This window comes from Buteo buteo, chromosome 1, assembly GCF_964188355.1.
Source record: "Buteo buteo chromosome 1, bButBut1.hap1.1, whole genome shotgun sequence".
Taxonomy (NCBI): Eukaryota; Metazoa; Chordata; class Aves; order Accipitriformes; family Accipitridae; genus Buteo; species Buteo buteo.
The window spans coordinates 15,960,485-15,983,126 of record NC_134171.1 but is presented as its reverse complement, the minus strand read 5'-3'; the positions used below and the strand labels follow the sequence as shown (position 1 = coordinate 15,983,126).

Sequence of the window (22,642 nt, the reverse complement as noted above, 5' to 3'; positions counted from 1 at the left end):
TACATTTGACATTATTAGCATAATTTAGATATTTGTTATAACTGTTCCATTAATAGAACTTGTCTATTCTCATTTTTTCAGAGCTATTGGCACTATTTTGCTATTGCATTTTTAACTAAATGTGCTCCAACGGCAATTTCTAATAACAGTTGATATGACTCACCTCTTTGGGTCTTGATGAACAGAAAGCTGGCAACAAAAATTGCTTTTTGCCCATTTTGAATTTTCTCAGACAGTGTAAGGGTTTTGTGAGGCTGTTAGGCTTTTCTTCCCCTATATATGTAAATGCATATTTAGAATTTTTTTTCTGCAATTACTTTGTTTTCGTATTTTCGGATGTCATTTCAACAAGAGATTTGTAAGTGTACACCACTAATTTGATGTAGGATGTAATTTATCTATGTGACATTAATTTTTAATACAGTATTTAATTTTTTCCACAATATAAACTCTTGTATTCTTTATAATTGCACCTCTCCTTTTTTTTTTTTTTTTTTTTTAAACCTTAGATTGTGGAGCTTTTTCTCTTTTTTTCTTTCTTTCCCTTTTCCCTTTTTTTTTTTTTGCCTTGCATGGAGAACTTAAATTGCTAGTGAAAGAATATAAATGCCTTGCTTCATTACTTTATGTAGGTTAATTGTGTATCCTTTTAGCAGTATGTAGTAAAAGCTGATCATTAGGTCAACAGTGTGTTGGTCTACTTTCATAAATCCACAAAATATAAATTGAAGAAATAAGTTTCCAGAGTTCTGCTTAAAGGAATGATTCTGCAAATGTGCACTCTTAACATGAGTTTAGTTTTTTCTGTGTACAAGAAAGTACTCTTCCTATCTTAGACTTCATGTAATCCCTGATCCTGAAACTTTGATGTACAGTGGCAGGAATCCTGCCACAATTTGGAGCCCCTGTGGGACTCTGCACTGTGCAGATCTCTGTTCCCTCCCAGAAAGTTGGCCTGGGATCATGGTGTTCTGTACCAGGGAAAGACCCTAGTTTTGGAAATGCATGCTTTTTTAAAATAATAAGCTCTTCAGGTATGGATAGTATCACTTAGAGTTGTGTCAATTTGAGTGTACTAATGATACCTTATTCAAATCTGTGTAATATTTTGTAATGTGAATATCATAGTATCTTTGAAATACAAAGGAAGTATGTGCCTTCCTTCTTTTTGCATAAATTAGTAGTCTTTGCCACCTCCTTTTATTATGTTGAAGTTGTCTGGTATGCTTGTCAATCCAAATCCATGAACACTGTCAGTGTGTGTTGATTTAAAAAGTGCTTAACTGTATTTCATACTTCTGGTTTAACACCAAGTTTTTTGCTGTTTGAAATGACAACTTAATTTGATATTGTTCTGTTTTAGACATCCTTAGCCACACGTTTCGCCCAAGAAACATTTGGAAAACAGTACAAACAAACCATAGGACTGGACTTCTTCTTGAAAAGGATAATATTGCCAGGTAAGAGAATCAAAACTAACACTGAAAGGTTGGGCAGCAGTAAGATTTGCAGAAACAGATTCCCCGAAGTAATGTATGCTAAATAAGCTTAATGTATGCTAAATAAGCTTAGTACAGTGCTTTTTATGGCAAATTAGGTTATTCAGAGAAAATTTTGTTAGTACATTCTTGCCAGGTGACAAAGGGTTATGCATTTGCAACTTACATCTTTAAGTAAAGCACTGAATTAAAATAAAAGGAATGCTATCTATATTAGTGATTTTTATTATCTCTATTTGAGTGTACTCACTGTCCATATGGATAGTGTAACATACAACAATGAAATGGAACTTTAAATATATTCATTGAGAAAGTACCTGTGTTTTGAAAGAAATATATATTTTTTTTTAAATGAAATACACAACTTGTATTTGAGTTGTGTGAGAGAAGCATAATGCAGCTATGGAATCGCAGTGCTCTAATATGTGAATGCTGTTTTATGCAAGGCAGCATGAAATTGCTGGCATTTAATAGACCACTAAAATTTAGGGTCCCTTGGCACTCATAAAAATACAGTTTGAGCATTCAAGATGTTTCACTTCACGACGGCAAAGAAACTATTTAGATGCCAGTTGCAGCACACTACATGGAAAATGCAAAGAAATAATTAAAAAAGAATAGTTGCTGGTAGAAATTTGTCTCCAAACAATTGGGGGTTTGAAATAAGTCTTTTCATTGATTTGTGGTTGCTCAGTTTCTAAGTATAAAAGTATTTCATTAAATGCATTTTCTTCTGGCTTCAGAAATAAGAAGTTAGAAAAATGATATGTAATTATTAAAAGTTGTAGTGAGATATGATAAAGTTGAAGCAAGTTCTTTTTTCCTTGTGGAGGGCGGGGAGGGAAGCAAACCCAGAAATGAAGCATTTTAGCTATAACCTGAAGTTATAACAAAATATATATAGTTCTTGAACTTATTTTGTTAAAATTATATTGCCAATAATTTCTTGATTATGTTTATATATTATCTTAAGTGAAAGAGAATAATCTTTTCAGACTATTCCTGCATTCACTATTTTGGTTTGGCCATTTTGCTGTACTTTTTTAGTATCTGGTAAGTGATAAAGTAGCAAATTTCAGTGCTTATTTCTCCATAAAATCAACAGAATAATTTTTTTATTGTCCTGCTCATGCCTCTAAAAATACCAGTGTGCATAATACTTAACAGCAGTACTTGCAAGTGGAATGTGTACACAAATCATGCAGTGTGCACGCTGAGAACTTGTATTTTGCAAGTTTTTTTCCAGCTGTTAAACATACAGAAGCTATTAGTACATTACTGGGATTTTAAATATGTTGAGTAGAAAATGGAAAATTATCAACTATTGATTCATTCATGTTTTACTTTCTTCTAGTTTATTTTGTAATAAATTCAGAAAGTGGATGAAAATAGCACCAAAACAGCAGCAAAGTCTGTACATGCATTTTCCTCATTTATCATTAACAAAATAGTAATGTTCATTGAATGTATTCATATTCAGGAAGAAGCGTTTTTCTGTAGACTGTCATTGTGTTTTTGCCTATGCCAATATATGTTTATGTACCTATGTATTTCTGTGGTTTATAAGTAAGCTGAACTGGTGGTGGGGAGTAAGAGAGAAGGAAGGGAAGAGGGAGGGAGGTAAAATTTCTAAATACTGGAATGGGAAGCATTACTTAAGGAAGTGGATTTTTCTAATATCTTGATTAGTTCTGGGTTTGTAAAGCTGCTGTGTTTGCTTGGAATGTTAATTCATACTGCTGCACAGAAATTATAATGTGTGTATCAGTAGGGAAGAAAGCCTTGATTTCTCTTATTTAGCAGGAGAATTGATGAATAACTATGGTTCAGTGTTTGATTTTTTTTTTCTTTTTTAAATGTAAGCAAAGATTTCAGAAGTTAAAATTGCTGATTTCTAGAATTGCACAGTAGTTTACATTAGGCCACATTAGAAATGCATTTTAGCTTTTAAAATAAAGTACTGTTTCTCTGTTTTTTGGTCTTTTTAAAAATACAAGCTGTGTTTGTCTCCAGTTGCTTTAGTAACTGATGCAGTTTTGCAGTGAAAAAAGTAAATATTTTACATGGTAAAACAATATGGTTTAATACAAATAGTAAATCCTTTGATTAATTTTGAACAATATCACTTTTAGTGTTCAACTGTTGACAAATTCTCTTCATGGAGTTTGGTCAAAATATTTTTTTTCAAATGCAAGTCAATTTCAGTGTATTTATTGATGCAGTATCTTGTATAGTCTGGATGCAGCCACAGTGTAGATTTTACTGCTTAAATAGTGTATCTGTTGGTCAGAGGGTCTGCTGATAGAGATTCTTAAGAGCCATAGTCGAATACTTTTAGGAAGGTTGTGGGTGCAGTACAGTAAACAGGATTCTTCCGTTAAAAGCATTTTTCTAAGTTGTCAGTGCAAAAGGTGGGCAGACTCATGTTTTTAGTTTCATCTTGACTGTGCAGCACTTTAAGTAAGGTTAACCAATGCACCAAGTGTACTTCTGCAGGATCACTAGTGGAATCAACCCAGTGGCTTCAGTTCATACCAGAAACAGCCTAGGTACCTGCACTGTGTTGCCTCAGTTATTTTAACTTTGCAGTTGTGTGCATTTTCTACAGAGTAAAGAAGTGCTAGTTTTTTCTTGTTTTTTATCAGTGTATTACATATTATTTTTATGGGATTCTTCACTTATTTTTATTGGTACGTTAAGCTTGTTTCTAAGAACTCTCTTATTATGCATGGTTTATTTTTGTTTTGTTGTCATTCTCCAGTTTGTATGTTCCTCTTAAATCTATGAAAAAATAGATTTCAAACTCCGCAGAAAACTTCATGTGCTACTATCATAGTTGTTAATTAAATATTTGCTAGGCAAATAGTCCAGAGTTTTTCCTTCTGTCTGAATAATTCTAACATCCTTCTTTCTCCCCCAAAATCAGTTTGAGCGCAAAGCAAATATTACAGGACCTGATTGGAAAAAAGGGAAGATGAAGCGTTTTGCACTGGAGATGATCGGCATGAATTTCAGTAGTTAGTGAGGTCTTAATTAAGAACCACTTCACCTTAAATGAACATTGCAATCTTTTTTCCCCAGTTTCTTTTTTCTGTTGTTAGTGAAGGAAAGTAAATAATTCATAATAGTAGATTTTAAAGTTGAACAGTCACTGTTAGACTATTTAGTTTAACTATCTTCCTGCATTAAGGTTTCTCAGATAATTTCATACAGTTATCCAAATACTAAGCCCGGTATGCTGTGCATGATTACTACTCTTAGGAGGAAGAATGAAGTTAGAAACTTCTTAAAGCATTTGAACACAAATTTAGGCATCTGAAAACTGTTGAGTTTGAAAATGACAATATTTATAAAGCTTTTTTTCCAAATAGCTGGCATAATGACATGGTAAATTTCCAGTAGAATACATGCAATCAAGTTAGAGGTGGTATACTGCAGCATGGTGAGCTTTTGAGCATGTTTAGTTTGTTTACACACTGAGGCCTCATAGTCATTTCAGACTGCGGATGGACCAGTTTATCCATGTCAGATGCTTTATGGAAGACTTTTCTGCATTGTTTGCAGTCACTTATGTTCTAAGCTTTAGAAATAATTAATTAAAACATAGTATATGCACTGTTAAAACAAATAAGCTTTTTATTCTATGAAAGGTTGCCTCTATTGAACTGGAGTGTTTATGAGGTATTTACTAAGCTCCATGTAGAAATTCTTTATCTTTGTATTAGATAAAACTCAGTGTAGCTTGAAAGTATTGTGAATAGATTGTCTCACATTCATCTTTATATATTTGAGACCAAAGTAGCAGTTTAGGAAATCTGCGCTTTTAACCAGATTAAAGAAAGATGCATCATAAAAATATAATGTGGTATATTTAATACCAAAAGTAGCATATATTCAGCTATATAGTTTTAATTTGCTGTTTATAGTCACTGAGCGCTGGGATATATTTCCATGGAGCACACTCACTTGCATAACTAATGTGAGTGTGTTAGTTATGAATTGATGGGTGAATAGATAACATTGTGTAAAATAAGGTTGTTAATAACATAAAGTAGTTGAATCAAGAGCGTATGTTTCTTAGCAGCCCAAAATATTGTGTTGAGACTCAATTGTTGTGATGTGGAATTTGTTGCATTTTTTAATTTTTAAATCTAGGAATAAAATTAATAGGCAGTTATGATTATTTGTGAGTACGTAGAATTGTTATTAACATGTAAGTCATGTGAGTTGTATGTAGATTAGAAAAATTTTCATCAGACCTTACTGCATTAGAGTTTGGTGCTTCCAGGTAATCAGTACAGTTTTGAAGAGTTCTCACCATGCAAAATGAGCCACATTATACTTCAGTATGTGTATGCATGTGGTGACATACACTGCTGTGTGTGTATGTTTAATCTGTGGGTTTCTGAGTTGTTAGCTTGCAGAATGTGTTTGATTTGTAGGATATTAAATATTCTGTATTTACACTGATTTTTTTTGTTACTTTGTTTTTGAAAACCTGTTAACAGTTTCAACATAGCTTAGAGACTGTTTAGAGTAGAAAGGAAAAAACTATTCTTGGTGTAGATTTTTTGAAGATTAAATGATGTAAATCATGTGCAATTTAGTTGCTTGCTTTGGAGTGGTGGGTGGAGGAAATAATCGTGGTTTGCATCCTCAACTTAGATCTGTGTCAGTTTTTCCATTTTTTTAATCTATCCATTATATAATTCCTTAACTGTGTAGTACTAAGAACATCACTACCAAAATACAGTTACTGTGCAGATTTTCCTTGCTTCTAGATTTGTAAAGAAAATTTGGAGGGGGGGGGAAGGTTCACAGAGTATGAAATAATGTGGTTAAGCTAGCATTAATTGTATTCCTTTTGATTCCAAGTACTGCTCTATAGAACTTTCTCTGTGAAGTTTTACATGTTTCTTCAGTGAAGTATGTTATATAATTTCTAGTCAGGAATGTTATACTTTATGCAATTCCAATTCTTTTCTGTTAATATTAAATATATTAATATTTAGCTGTAGTTTTACTGCATCTTAATGACTTACCTGGACACAGGTGACTTTTTTCCAAAAGGTACAGTCATCTGCGTGTTGAAATTTAGTAACTATTTATTGTATACTTATAAAAAGCTATTGCTGTTGATATGCTAGAGCTGTATTACCTGCTGTGATAATATATCTTTAATTTTATTTGTATCTAAATTTTCCAGGTTACACAATATCTGTATCATTTTCTTTTTCAGGAAATTTGAACGTTACTCTTCAAGTGTGGGATGTAGGGGGGCAAACGATAGGAGGCAAAATGCTGGATAAATATATTTATGGAGCTCAGGTACAGTATAAATGATAATTGTATCTATAGTAATTATTTAAAATTCATTGAAACTTTGTTCTTAAAATTATACATATCTTAGAGGTTGTTGTTTTGTAGATCTCAAAAATGTTGAATCTCTGCTTAACCTAAACGTAATTGGTATTATTATTCAATTCTGATTTTGGTATGTAGTTAATTTTTTAGAGCTACTTAAAAAGTAAAGCAAAGGTGCGCGTTTGTAGATCTGAATAATTCTCAAGAACAGATGTATGTTTCCATGCTTTGTGTCTTGAGTTAAGAAAAGCAATCATAGTAAATAGTAAAGGCTATTTGGATATCCACATGTTAGATATAGTGGCTGCTTTTAGAACAGATGCCTCCTGGGGGGAAAAAGTAGAAGGAGGAAATTAAGAGCAATCCTACACCATTAAACTCATACATGCAACTGGGGTTATAAGAGGGCAAACAAAAGGAGGCAACCAGGTAGCTAAATATTTTTGCAGAACTCCTATCCAATGAAAATTAATTTTACCTTGAGATTAACTAAACAACTTAAAGTGAATGGTAGGATTAAGTAAGAGCTAAATATTATAACAATATCTTGAGTTATGAGATGATTTAGGACTATATGACAAACTTCTTAACATGAGTGGTCCTAAAATGTACTCTGTTCTTTCATTTGGAGTTTGTAGTGGGAACAATACACATAACATGCTTTATTATATAATGTTAATATTATCTGAAAAGAAAAGAAATGCACCTATTTTTTCCCCTAACACTTTAAGCAATAGGAATATGGAATCCTAAAACTTTATTGGACAGAAACTTTGTACTAAGAAGGGATGGCTATTTAAGGAGATTAGGATTTATTAGTTAATAGGATAAAGACAAACTTGTCAATTTAACATTTTGTCACTTTTAAAATAATGTCTAAATGTTTTTAGCTGTTGCATCTGTTTTATAGCATTTTCTTACTTTTTAATAAAAAACATTTTGCTGCCCTGTTAAAGATCTACCAAGCAACAGGAGAAAGCGGCTTCCATGACAGAGGGAATTTGATTAATCACAAATTGTTGCCATATGCCCAAAGTAAACTCAATGAAGGAAAGAAAAGTCTATTAACTTTTTCTGTATTGAATTTGGTGATAAACTTAAGAGTTTCTTATCAGCAACAGCAGGTAAAAAAGTTAGTACCAGTGCCCCGAAGTAGTGAAAAGGTTGCTATCAGTAAGCCTAAAGTTACAAAATTTTGATTTTTAGTCATTCTGAGCACATTAACAAAAACCTCTATATCCAATCTCTTCTCCTTTAATCCTCCCTGGGACCTAATAACCTTATGCAGGCTGGGAATCAACTGGAGAGGAATCAACTGGAGAGCATCCAGTGAAGGGCCATGAAGCTGATTAATGGACTGGAGCATCTCTCCTATATGAGGAAAGGCTGAGAGAGCTGGCACTGTTCAACCTGGAGAAGAGAAGGTTCAGAGGGATCTTATCAATGTATATAAATACCTGGAGGGAGGTTGCAAAGAAGATGGAGCCAGGGTTTTTTCAGTGGTGCCGAGACAGGACAAGAGGCAATGGGCACAAACTGAGACACAGGAGGTTCCCTCTGAACATCAGGAAACACTTTTTCACTGTGAGCGTGACCAAGAACTGGCATAGCTTGCCCAGGGAGGTTGTAGAGTCTCCATCCTCAGAGATATTCAAAAGCCATCTGGACATGGTCCTGGGCAGCTGGCTTTAGGTGACACTGCTTGAACAGGGGCCTTGGACAAAATGACCTCTAGAGGTCCCTTCCAACCTCAGTCATTCTGTGAAATGGCTTTGGAGGAAAGAAGGCTGGGGTCCTACTGGAGAAAAAACAGTTGAATGGGAGTCAGCAATGCACCCTTGCAACAGTAAAAGCTAACTGAATACTGGGCTGCATTAGTAAGAATGAAGTAGGCAAATCAAGGAAAGAGATTACCATCCTGTCTGACATTTTTGAGGCTACATTTGGAGTACTGTGTTCAGTTTTGGGTTCCCCAGTACAAGAAAACCTTTAAAATAGTGGAGTAACTCTAGGAAAGGTTGCTGCAAAAGAAGTATGTGTACCTATGGTGTGTTGCGCTTGTTCAGTGCATGTGGTGCAACTGGGATTTTAAACATCTTGTTTGTAAAGTACACAAGCTGTACACACACACAAAGAGCAGATGATTTGGATCTGTTGCCGAAATTTTAATCTGCATGTATTCTCCAACTCTAAATAATTCAGATTTAAAGTATAATGTGTAGAATAGCTTGCAGTATGCATAGAGTATGCATCATGCTTTTATCCAGTATATGCAGATGACCATAGCCTTGTATAGACTTCATCTGGTTGATCATCATGATATTCAGAAATCAAAAGTGGCTGAACTCTTGGTTTCCCACTCAGAAATCCAAATGTATGGTAGGCTTACTTATAAAATACTACAACCAGCTGGAGATGGAAATTTTCAGAATTTACAGCAACTGAACAGGTTATCTACAGTCTACAATTCACTTGATGTTGCTTGAATTTGATCAGGATACTAGGAGGAGTAAGTGGAGCATCCCCCTGTACTTTGCTGCAAACCTTGCCACTGGAGGTTTCCTTCTCTTTGAGAGCTGAATCAATTCTCTAGGATAGATCTTTTCATTAAGTTACTCTTAAGGTGCCATTTTTTAACTGAGACCCCTGATTTCTTGTGCCATGTTTTAAAATAAGAGTGCTAGATTTGAGGATGAGAACCTACTTAATTTGCTTGCGTGGTGGCAGTTGGAGAAATTGCAATTCACTTGCTGTCTTGAAGCAGTTTTCTTTTTCCCCTTTTTTTCCTCTGGTGTCGCTCATCCAGAACAATATAGTTGCTGCATCCCATTAGCTGAATTTCAGTGATGGGTCAGAAGAACTCTGCAAGCTGCGGGGGAAGAAGAGCTCTTTGATCTTTATAAATAAAAGGTGCTAATAAGCAGCTTTCTGTCAGTGTTGGTTAAAACTGACACGTTTATCTGAGAATTGAGAGAGGCTAAGAATACTTGTATAGTCAGTTACCACAGCTGAACTGGTAGACAGTAGCTCATTCAATTATGGCAAATCAGTCGCATGTGTTTGAGTTACTGTATCCTCAGTATCAGCAAAGACAACAGTGGTGAAGTATATGTAGACTGTAAACTGTTTTCAGTTGTAAAAATAGCATTTCTGCAGATGTGCAAGATATCATAATGAAGTTAGTCTTTGCTAAAATGGATATACTGTGACTAGAAAAAATATTTTAGAATTTTGGTCTGACATATTTCATGAATATTAATGAAAATTAGACAGTTAATTTCGTTTCTTCATACTAAACTCAGTCATAGGATGAGGGCAGCTGAGGATAAACCTGAGGAAGAAAACATACGGTTTTAATTAGTGTTTTCTGTAGCTTTCATTTATTGTGACAAATCTTGGCATAAACTTGACACCTTTAAAATGTTGATTGTTTAGTGTGAATATATTGCCTGGTTACAACACTTCCATAATAGCAGTTCTGCTGTGTAATAGCACTGCTGCTGTTTGCGTGGTAAATATTTCAGAACCGCTCCCATCTCTTACCTGTAATTGCTGCCCCTACCCACATATCTAGTTTAAAGTATCTTTAAGAACTGGCATGTGCTACCTCATAAATTGGCTTGTTAATAGAATAAGAGTACTGCAGACTCTACCTTCTCCAGAGACCAGCAAATAATTTCTGCAATATTCTCAGTTTCCAGTGACCTATTTTTGAAAATACTCCATAATTCCAAAACAAAAAGCACTCACACATGCACTAATGTAGGCAAAATGTCTTACTAGAGTGCAATTATGCAAAGAGGGACTATTTGCCACGTTGCTGGAGACTAGAGAATTAACATGCTGTTCTTGGCATGTTGTCCGCCATGTGTTTCAAACTTTTTTCATGGCAGGGAAATGCGCTACTTTTGTGTAAAAAGGCCAATGTTAATTTTCCACCTTAATTCCTCATGCATAATAGGGAAACAACAGCTTTTATACTATCTACTCATTCTGTTCTCCATATACTGTAAGTTTGTGGAAAATATGATGTATTTGTGTGAAAGCAATGATGGGGTTTCTATGTTAAATAAAAAAAGGTGAAATAAATTTTAGCTATGGAGTTATGACTAGTCCTTCATTAATTATCTATATCAAACTAAGTTGCTTATAGAGTACTGTTGTGGCAAAAATCTAAGCAAGAAGTATTCTTTATGACCTGGATGCCATGCTGCCTTTTTTTGCATCTCTAAGATGTCATACCTGCCATCTTTGTTTCTTAAGTATAGCAAATATTGACAAGATTCAAAAAAAGAATGATTAAGAAAAGAATATGCTTTAGATGCAATGTTTTAGATCATGGAGAAGGGGACCAAAAGGAAGTTAGGTGGGCTCTAGTTGCAAACTTCGTTCAATTCTTTCTTTCATGGTAAATCCACTGTGAATACCCTTTCTTCCACAGGTGTAGGTAGGCTGCAGTTGGCTAGAGGACACGTAGCAGAGTAGCATCTTGATGAACAATTAGTTAGAAACAGTTGGCCAACCTTAAATGCTAAGATTCTATTAACTTTATCTTACATGTAAGTCTGATTAAACTCTTCAGTGCTGAAGATGGTTTAGATAGTCTGGTCTGCTCTTCTGCAAGCTAGTGAGAGAACTTGGCCACTGGTGAAAGAAGCATGCCATGTGCTCTTTCTCATTTACAACTTTCAGCCTTATGTCTGGGTTTTTTTTAACCTTTACAATATCTGTCCTTCAGCTTGTGTTTCTTCTTTTCCACTGAGCATTTGGTAACATCAGAATGTCCTTCCTAGAGCAAGGCTTGTATTATGAAAGACAAATACATACATGCACAGGCATTTGGGTAGTTATAGTCAGGAGAAGTTAACTAAGATGCGAGATACTAAGGAATAAATTGTACAAAAGTTGGAAGGGGGAACTGGATGTTTAATATTATATTTGATTAATGAAGTAAAGGTGGAGAGATAGCAAGGGAAAAGATGGGTGTCATAATTTTTAATTTCCTTGAAGGAACTGGTGAAAGCTGTTCCTCAGAAATTAATAGCAGCCATGTAAATACAAGGAACAAGAACTCACTTTGCCAAGGAGTTGATGGCATTGAAGGGTAAGAGATTTGTATTGCTGTTATAGGCAAATAGGAATGGAAGGGATCTCAGTAGGATCTGTTGCCCTCCTCTGAAGCTATACCTGTATAATGTCTATTTCATTTTTATCAACCTTCAAAAACCCTCCAGTGTTTGTGACTGCTATCCCTGAAGGTGCTGTGTTTCAGAGCTTCGCTATTCTCATTGTCTACGTTTGGTTGTTGTTTTTTTTTTTTTTTCCCCTAGTATGTACCCTTGATATAATCTTTTTGCTGTAAGTTAAACCTATTGCTACATGTCGTATTGATCACAGAATTGTAAGAAAGTTCAGGGTGGAAGGGGTCTCAGGAGGTCTCTAGTCAAACCTTCTGCACAAAGTAGGGTCTGCTGTGAGATGGCAGTAGGTTGCTCAAGGCTTTATCCAGTTCCTTCTTATAAATCTGTGAGAATGGAGACTGAGCAACCTCTTGGGCAATGTATTCCACTGCTTGATTCTCTTCATGGTGAAAAAGCCTTTTCCTTATATCTAGTTTGAATTTCTCTTGTTTCAACTTATGCATATTGTGTTTCATCCTCCTGCTATAGACTACTGTGAAGAGCCTGCTGAAGAATTCTGGTTCCCTCATCTTTTCCTCATTGGACAAGTGCTCCAGACTCTGATCATCTTGGTGGCCCTCTGCTGAACTTACTCCACTTCACTGATGTCTTGAGTGGCCTAAGGCTGATGTATTACTTTAGATATCATCTAACAAGCGCTGAGTAGAACAGAATAGATCCCTTGGTCTAGTGGCTGTGCTTCTGCTAATACAGTCCAGGAGCACATTGGCCATCCTTGCTGCCGGGAAACATTGCTGGCTTATATTTGGCTTGCTGTCTACCAAGATCTGCAGGTCATTTTCAGTTGCTCCCCAGCCAATCAGTCCCCCCAGCCTGTATTGCTTATTCCTCCCCAGCTACAGGGTTTTGCATTTGTCCTTGTTGAATGTTGAAAGGTTCCTGTTCACCCGTTCCTTCAGCGTCTCTACATACCTCTGAATGGTAGCCCTGCCCTCAGGCATTTGTTATCTGCAAACTATAAGAGCATATAAAAAGAGAACTCTTGTTATCTTCTCTTGAAACTTTTACCAACATCATCATGCCTGCCATCAGTCTTATGTTGAAACAGTCCAGTTTTTTCAATTTTCTGATGTCAGTCATGGTTTCTAAACCTCTGATATTGTTACTGGTCTTTTCTAGTCTACCCTTTTCTTGACATTCAGTATCCAAAGCTGGATGCATTATTTCACCTTGAATGTTTCATGCCAGTGTAATATTTGCCTTTTTGCTACAAAGTTGACATATTCAACTGTGATCTACTAAAACTCCTTGATCCTATTGTATAGAACCTGCTACAAAGCCAGATGTTTCCTGTTGTGCAATTGATTATTGCTTCCTTTGAACTTGTCGTGGTACTTATTGAATTGCATCCTATTATTTTTAGATTGTTTCTCATCATATAATCTAAACTCTCCTCAAATAATCTTGCAGTCTCTGCCGGTTTGTTGTCATCTGTGAAATTAGTTTAATAAGTGTGCACTCTATTTTGTGATCTAAGACACTCCTCATGAAACTATCAAGTAAAGCTCTGTCCAGACAAATGCCTAAAAAAACTTGACTTGAAAAATCTTTTCTATTGACAGTGGGTCATTGAACCAGTTAATTTTGTATGCATTGTATTGGTTTTTTTAAAATATTGTGAAAATTTCATGTGAGGAACAGTGTGCAGTTGCAGGGATTTTTTTTTTTTTCCAGATGTGAACTCCATGAGAACAAGTGCAACAGAAGCCAATTCTGACTTTATTCCTCATTTACAAGATACTTACTTTATTATGGTGTGGTGGAACGCAGGGACAGGAGACTCAATAATTGAGAGTAATTTGTGAGAGCTGATCTTAGAGTTATGGAGGGGAGAAGGTAGACATTTGGCCTATTAATAGGCTGTGCTTTATAATATCGGATATTAGCTCTGAGGTGTCCTCAGTAATGTCTGCTTTGAGTATTTGTTACTTGTAGCCTGGCCCAAAACCTCTGAACTACATCGGACTCCCTTCTTTTTGACTTCTGACCACATCTTTAGTTTCTTCTTTGAAAGTTTAAAGCTTGCCAGTAATTCTTGCTTGTCTTCTATGACAGTGAAGGAAGGGATCTGGCCTTTCTCCCCAAAAGAGAACAGACACATGACAGTCAGGCAATGTGCAGAAATGTATGATTCAACTGATTTTATTTTTCATTTTTTTTCAAAAAGGGAACAGTGAAACTACAAATAATATTAGCTAAAATAAAAGTCCTTCTTCAGTGTGATTTTTATCTTAATATTAGTGTGAAGTGCTTTTTGGGTTTTTCATAAAGCATATCCAGTTTGGAATATTTCTAAGATAACTAATTGTGCTCTTTACTGAATTGCCATTTTTTTCCTGCCCTTGTAGTTCAGTTAGCATCTGAAGTAGGAACACATAGAATGCAGGAGAAATACTGTAATAAAATGTGTTTATTACAGAAACTTATAATTCCTTTAATTATTCCTCAGAAGATACAATGCCATTATTCGTTAATGTTCTATGTTATGATAATAATAATTTAGACTGATGAAAATTTTACCATCTTAAATATTTTTACAACCTGTAACATTTTAAATATATCTTTTTATTTAGGGTATTCTCTTGGTTTATGATATTACCAACGGCCAGAGTTTTGAAAATTTAGAAGATTGGTATAATGTGGTAAAAAAAGTGAATGAAGAATCAGAAATACAGCCACTTGTGGCCTTGGTTGGAAATAAAAGTAAGTTATTCATACTTAAATATTAATTGAAATACGCTGGATGTTGCTTTCTATTGAAGAAATGGCACAGGGCATCTGTCTTTAGTAAAATGAAACTACATACTGTCTTGTGTGTTGTTGCTGTGTACAGGTGACATATTTGGGTGTACCTCAGGATTCTGGTTCTGGGCAGTTAGGTTGCGGGACTTGCTGTGTCATGCTTTGCCTAGCGTGCAGCCTCTCTGCCTGGGTTTTGTTTACTTGGAGAGCAGCACACAGGAGTAGAGAGATCTCTCTTACCCATGTTTGAATTTGATGGGGCTTCAGGATGTAGCCATGGCATGCATCTAGAACAGAGAACTGTGAAGCATTCCTGGATCTAATAACAGGTATATTTCATGGTTCTGTATGGCAAGAGACTGCTAAATTGAGTACTGGTGTATATTATTTAAAATAACTATACTACGCAGTAGGCATAATATTTATGAGTTGCTTATTAGGCTTTTTTTGCTTGCTGTCTGTAGTTTTGCACATGAGGTTACTAATTTCCTGTTGTTCCGGGATTTTCTTAACCTCTTTTTGATCATGTAAGTATGATGTAGCGGCTTTCTTCTGACCACGAAAATACGCCACTTGAAATAACCATCACCTAATTAGTTTCCTAATTAGATGGATTCCAAATTCCCCCATTTCCAGCTAAGAAATCTTACAGAAATATCCTTATTAGCATATCTGAGGTCTTGATCCTGGCTCTCTTACCCTTTTGCTATTGAAGATGATAAAAACAACATAAAGCAATTTTAGAAACAAAGTGGTAGAAGCAGATAAAATTTTTTAACAATGTAAATATATTTATTTGAACAACAAAAAATGGATTTGATTTTTTTTTACTGTCCAAGTAATTAGTGTCCGTGTCACAATGTCCATATCATGAACAAACTTGAAACAAAGACCTCGTCCAGCAAGTTAGTATTGTTTAGAAGCATTTGAAAACAATGTAGATACAACACTTTCATTCAGAACCATTAACCGTAATCTTGCTACTGTGATGCTGTAACATTTTATGATATTAATTATGAAAGACTGCTTATTTTCTGGGAAGAAAACAGAGAAGCTCTTAGAGTTACAATATATAAATAGCTCTTCTGAAAGTATAACATAGACAGTGTTGTACTCTAGCAGACCAGAGTCAATAATACAGATTCTGTTGAAATTCAAATGAAAAATATTTTTCACTGATTTCTATTTTGCTCCAAAATTTGACTTCCTACCTGGAGTTCTGCAAATCTTAAGAAGATTACTCATGAAACATTGGAAAGGTAATTTCTACATAGAAAGCTCCAGTCTCCAGTCTCTCATCCATCAGAAATTTATCTGAAAATAATGTAGTAGTATGAATTGAGATCTCCTAAATTCTGGACTTTCCCACCCCCCTTTTTTAATTTTCTTTTTTTTTTTTTCCCCTCTTTTTTTCATTTTTTTTCTTCAGGACTAGCTAAAATGAAGGACTGTCATTGCCCACTAATTTACTAAAAAAAATTGGGAGAACAAGAGCCTCAGACATGTAGTCCTCCTTTATGAAAGCAGTACTTTATTTAAGGTGACTGTCTTCCTCCTGGGTGCTTAGTTTTATTTTTTCTTCTTTCTTCCTTCCCATATATTTTTTTATTCCATAGCCTGACCTATACGTTTGGTCAGAAAGAGTAGAAAACTGATTTGAGTCAAGATCTTGCCCAGACCGGCTACTTGCACTTATGTCTGATTATCAGTTAATTCTCTGTCTTTTCCATAGATTTTTGTCTGTGCATTTGGTAACCAACAAATGGAATTGTAAAATTTAATGTAGAACTTTTCTTTTTCATAATAATTGTAAGTCATAAGATCTTAATAAACCTAAAATCTACAGCTGGTGTTGAATCTTAAATTTAACTTCCCTTGTAACTTACTTTGCAGTATTTTAATCTTATTTAATACAAAGTATTAAGTATCTGAAGTGTGCTTATTTCTGTGTTGCTAATACCACTTCATTTGCAACAGAAATAGGAGAGTAAGCCTTATTGTTAAGATTAACAAATGGTTTTGAGTTTCGATGCAGTAACTTAAAACTTTTATAGAAATGTTGCTGTCAAATACTTTGACTTATATTGTATAGTATAAATGAAACTATAGTTACCAAGTGAATGAATTGTGTTTTGTGCACTTAGGATCTTTGCTCAAATTTGGTATTCACAAAGTTCAGTGATCTCAATGGATCTTCTAGTCATTAGTGTGAATTAGAGAGGTTTACTGTGTTTTGTGTGAATGATGTGTTTCATTCCTTTCTACCTTGACTACTTTATATATTTTCCTCCATAATAATCTGTAAGCAGTCTCCTCAAGTGTCATACCAACATTTTCAGTGGACGTATTGTAAACAAAAATTAACCCAGGTTGCATGGGAGCTGCACTCGTTTTGATTTATAGCTACCAAGATGGTCTTAGGGCGGTGGTTATCTGTAGCTTATATAGGGGGTAGGAATTATCAGGTACCACTGTATAGTGGATGGATGAATGATTTCTATTCTTAGAGATATTAACCAGATCCACTCCTCAATAAAGACTAATAACTCAGATTTTTAAACAGTCTTCATGACAGATGAGGGCACAGAGGAGAATGCATCAACACTAATTAAGAATGTTGACCATTTGTTCGTCCTAGCCATGATTAATTGATCTTGAAGTGCTATCTCTGAACAGGAAGTGGTGTGCTGTTACATTGCGAAGTTTAAAGGTTACATTTTAGTGTACCCTTTAACTTGCATTTACATACAATGTAAAATGTTTTTACTTATCTTATCTGAGCCCAGAAAGAAACATTTTCCAGCCCGGATATGAATGAATGTTTGGTATACTGTGTACTAATGTGAATCTGGCTAGTAACACGACATACCCAGTCTGCTTTTGGATTCTGTTACTGCCTTATATGCTTAGTCTCCCCAGTTGTACTAAAAAATTTCTTCATTAATACTAATTTTGAGATTCTGGCTTATTAAAATTTAGAGCTATGCATTTCATTCTCTTGTCCTTCCCAACCTCCCTCAGATATTTTCTGTCCTTGTTTCCTGTGGGCTTGCACTTGTTAGGTCCTTCACCTGTAATTAAGACAAGTGTTGAGCAGCAAATGCAAAGACCCCTGTTCTTTTGAGTCTTCAGCCTGATTAAAGTTCCTGTATGCCTGACAGCAGGTCCAGTCACCTGAGCCTCACACATGCTCCTGGGATTGGAGGGTAAACTACTTACATGTAGAGACTCCCTTAAAAAGAAAACCTTGTCCTGTGCTACGGTCAATTTACCAACTCATTTGAATAAATGTAGACTGCTACCCTGTTTTAAAATATGTATAGAATGTTTGTCTCAACAAACTTGTATGATTAATAGAAAATTGCAGTCTTATGGATTTGTTTGTTTCAATGGTTGGGTAACTTTTTTTAAAAATTATTTTTAACAAGAAACTTAAATTAATGAAAGGGAAAATCACAGGTGAAAATGATCTTTTATTCACTGTAATAATATATTTCCAACCCAGTGTCTGAATGTGCTCTGTATTACTTTAGGTATGGGAGCAACCTAGAAACATGCACATTTCTGAGTGATAAAATTACCTTGCTTGTCTGAGAAAGCATCTGTCTTACGAGATTTTGATCCTAAATCATGTTTGGCTCAATATTAACGGTGCTGGCTGCTATCACTGCCAAAGTGATCTATTTAATTATGTCTGTTAAATTACTGTATGGGCAAGTCTACTAAACGGTGATATATACTACACAGAGATACATAAACAGAGCCTTAACCTCAAGTGTCGTTCTTTAGAAAGAAGCTGAGCTCATAGAAGATTATACAGAACAAAAGAAGGAAGGTTTATTGCTGTTGTGTTAGTATTTACTTAGATATATTCCATTGGCTGAGAAAGGAAAACACATGGCAGGATAGATCACAAGGATCTGGGCATATGTACTCTGTTCTGGCCCCAATCTTCATGTAATCTGCTGTGATAAATGTATCTGTTTGCAAATCAGTCCGTGTTTTACTTGGACCCTTCTTTCAGAATCCTTCATAAAATCATCTCTTGGATGAGAAATCACAGTGGACACAGCAGCTGCTAAATCACCTGGTTGATTTTTAGACTTCTGTACTTTCTTCCAGTGCTGCAGCCATTACTGGAACATGTGTACAGGATAGGTTTTGATTGTGGCTCCCAAAAGCCAAGTGGCCTGTGCCAAAGTACTAACAAAAAAAGTGGAATAGAAAAGGGAAATATTTTCTGTCATGCTGCTCAAAAGATAATTAATAATCATTACCATAATTTTCTGCCCTGCCTGTCTTAAGACCAGTTTCTGATGTTCAGCACAGGTAGCATTAGTTAGTAGTGAGCTTGCTTTCTGATTTGTGTTCTGCTGCAGTATTGGATTCGGTACAGGGATGAAGCTGAATAATATATACACCTTCCACACAGGAGATATATTACTGTTTTACCACTTGTCTGAGTTTGAGATTTGTACAGCTAGACAGAGCCCTGATATAAACAGGTGTAATTCTATGAAAATCAATGAATTAGTATTCATCTGAATCAGGACAGATTAGGTATTGTACAAAATTTGCTGGAATTAATGTTTTCTCATTCAGATCATATGGTGCTGTGACAAGAAAGTGAGGATAGTCATGAACTAGTCCAACTGATAGACAGTTCTTATGTTATGCTTTTTTATTTAGTGACTATGAATAACCTGGTTTCTTCTTGCTGCACTTAAAATCTTGAGGCTGCACTTCAGTTTTTTTATTTGTGCACGTAAGTTTTGCCTGCTAAGACCAACCAAGAAGTAAGACCAAGTTCAAGGATCTGGCAGAATATTGTTAGCATAGTTGGAACTCAAACGCCACTGTGACAGAAGTGCAGTAAATAATATATTCCCATTCAGTAACAGTTATGCTTAAATTCAGAAAAATCTTTAAAGATGTCATTGAAAAATGGAAATAAAAGTAAACCGTTTAAATACAAAGGTTAGAACAGTATATGTATCCTATTTTTATAATAATACACAAACGAAATGCTGAGAGATCTCTTACTGTTTCCATGGATTTTGTCTGTAGTTTATTTAGCAATGTAGACATACGTCTAATAAAAAAGATGCTGCATAAACCATAGTCCAGGCTGAATGTGCTTCTGTTTTTGGTTTAGGTAGAAATGTTTTTTCTGGCTGCGTCCTTCATACTTAGGTCTTCTTACAACAAATGGAAAGCCCTTAATTGTACCTAAGGGAATAGTTAATCTACAGTGGACATGTGGTGGACAAAAGCTGAGTCTAGTAAATGAAAAAAATTATAAACAGAAAATGTGTGAATGTCTGCACAGTCTGAGAGTCATGGGAGATAGTACTGTTGTATTGTAGCTTATTTTAAGTTAATTTGCTATTCTTTTCTGTAAGTATATTAATGGAAGTCAGTGCAGCATAAAATAGGTAGTTATAAAACCCAATCAATTTCATGTCTATTTTATTGGATTGAAAAAAATACCTGTCTTTAAGAGAGGACAGAATTTCTTTTTTTTGCCAGTTGTCCTGCTCCCACCTTTGCCATATGACATAAATGCAGTCTGATTTCATTAGTGGAGTGAAGCTCTCTGAAATTTTTAAAAGTTACAACATTTGATTGGGGGCAGTTAATCAGTGTTAACCCTGAGCAGCTCTTGGGCTTTATAGATTCAAGCATTATATGTGGTTGCACTGCTCCAGCAAAAGGTTAAGTATTAATGGAAAATGTTCACAGCTCTTTTACTCAAAGAAAACATGTTACTTGTAAGTTTTCTTTTGATTTTACTTTTACAGTTACATTGAATGTCTTCATTCATTTAGCCATCCATAAAGCAAATATTGTTGCACATGCAGTGGATAATAAGTCTTTTTAGGACTACTTGTGTGGTATGTCACAGATCATTAACTGCAAGTAACCACCTGACTTGAGGGAAGTCTGGAAGCATCATTACAGTGAAATAAGCTTTTTATTTCTGTATCACTGCAGCACATTGATTTGTAGGAATGTCTCCATTAGCTACTGTGGAAATATATTCTCATATATTATTATTGAAGGAAGTTGATGAGAGAGGATAACCAAATTTCAAGTGTGAATAGGGCATTAGTATGAGGATTTTGGACAAAGTGGGTAAAAGACAAGTGCTATTGTAACAGTGTTTTCTATTTAAAAGCTAGATAAGTCAGTAAACTAATCTTTTTGTAATGCTTCACGGTTTCAGACTAATAAATACTGTAAAACTGTTACTGTATTGATGTGTACACTGCAACTTCAACTGAAATGCAATAGTAACTGAATATGTTTACTACTCTGTACAGGCAGAAAGTGTGGAAGGGAAGCTCCTTCCTAATCAGCAGGGAAAACTTCAGCTTTTTCTATTTATTTCAATGAATCATAAACATTTAAGATTTTTATTGGAAGTAACCAGTAATTATTTCAGCTCAATTTAGAGGATGAAGGATAGCCTGTACTAATATAGGGAATAATCATAATAGATAACCTCCATTAATACGATTAATAGGAGTTTATAGTATGAAAAATGCAATTCTGAAACATTGTCCTGAAAATATTTTAGAAAATTTGAAGTTCTTGCAGAGACTAAAGTTAGGGTATTACTGTAGGATTATCTTGCTATGTTGCTGTTTTTCAAAATAATTTGCTGTCAGATCCTTTTGGAGCAAAATACAATAGAAGACAGATAAATGAATAGAATGTTCAAACCAGCCTCTCTTAGTGGTGTAGTATGAACTATATGCATGCAGATTTAAGAATGAAGAAGAAAAAATATGGGGAATGCATTATATGTATATTTTAAAATCGTTTAACTGTCAGGACATCATCATGTTTATTGGGGATTTGCAAGTGAAGCAGCGGAAATTAATGGTACTATTTCAAGTTTAGTCCATAGTTACAGCTCCATACACTTGAAATAATGAGACATTCTGAGTTTATGATGCCCATTTCAGTATAAGAGCATGTATACTCTGCTAAATGTGTGGCTTTTTTGATAGATCTTTAAGCATATTAATGCCTCCATGATATTAGCACTTCTGGTTATGAATTCTTCATTGTTCCAGTATTTGAGGTGATATGTCTTGATGAGGTTCTGAAGGAGCTGCAATTTCTTTCCACTATCTACTTTGGTTTATTTTATAGGTCAGGTTTTTCTGAGGAAAAAAAGGTATTTGAAAAAAGGTACTTCATTATTTGTCTGTGTAATTTGAGATTGTGAAGGTGTTACCATGGGCGTAGCTACTAAGCCAGTATCAAACTTTGTTTGCTCTTAATTGTTCACTGAGTTTAAATGCAGACAACATTGTTGTTACTATTGCTGTTATTTACACTCTGTGTTTCCAGCCCTCATGATATGGAGGATAACCTCAAAATACATTTATTGGTTTCGAAGGAGAGAGCTAAGATTCTGTAGTGCCAAAAAAAATCAGTGTTAAAAATCAGTTAAGATTTGTTGAAACGTTGATTAAGGAGGTCGAGTAATGAATGGTAAATTGAAAATCTAGCTTGTTTATTTAAAATAGGGTCTTAAAAGAGGAGGACTTTATGTACAATATATATAGTTTCTATTTAAAAAATACTGAGTTCCCTGTGAAATTTTCATGATATATTTCAGCTTTTCTAACTCATTTTTGCAGAAGTAGTGCTTTCAAAGTTTTATCTCCCTTGTTTAACAATGCAACAGTATATTTTGTGAATTTAAGGGAATTGTAAATATGTTACTTCCACTGAACCTTTTGAAAAGGTTTAATTTTATTCCATCGATTTGTCCTTTGATGCTATGAACACAAGGAGTAACCATCCCATCTCATCCAGATG

General features: G+C 34.9%; 1 protein-coding gene across 4 annotated transcripts in view; it reads left to right on the top strand.

Annotated features, from left to right (window-relative positions):
• The window catches only part of RAB28 (RAB28, member RAS oncogene family), a 73,045-nt gene that overhangs the window by 6,248 nt on the left and 44,155 nt on the right, over positions 1-22,642 (top strand). For all 4 annotated transcript variants that reach the window (XR_012649779.1, XM_075023222.1, XM_075023203.1 and 1 more), the window contains exons 2-4: positions 1,364-1,460; positions 6,739-6,827; positions 14,638-14,767. Coding sequence is in view for 3 of the 4 variants with exons in the window: in XM_075023222.1 (XP_074879323.1) it covers positions 1,364-1,460; positions 6,739-6,827; positions 14,638-14,767 (316 nt within the window). In the remaining variant the exon portion in view is untranslated. The remainder of the gene's footprint in view (positions 1-1,363; positions 1,461-6,738; positions 6,828-14,637; positions 14,768-22,642) is intronic.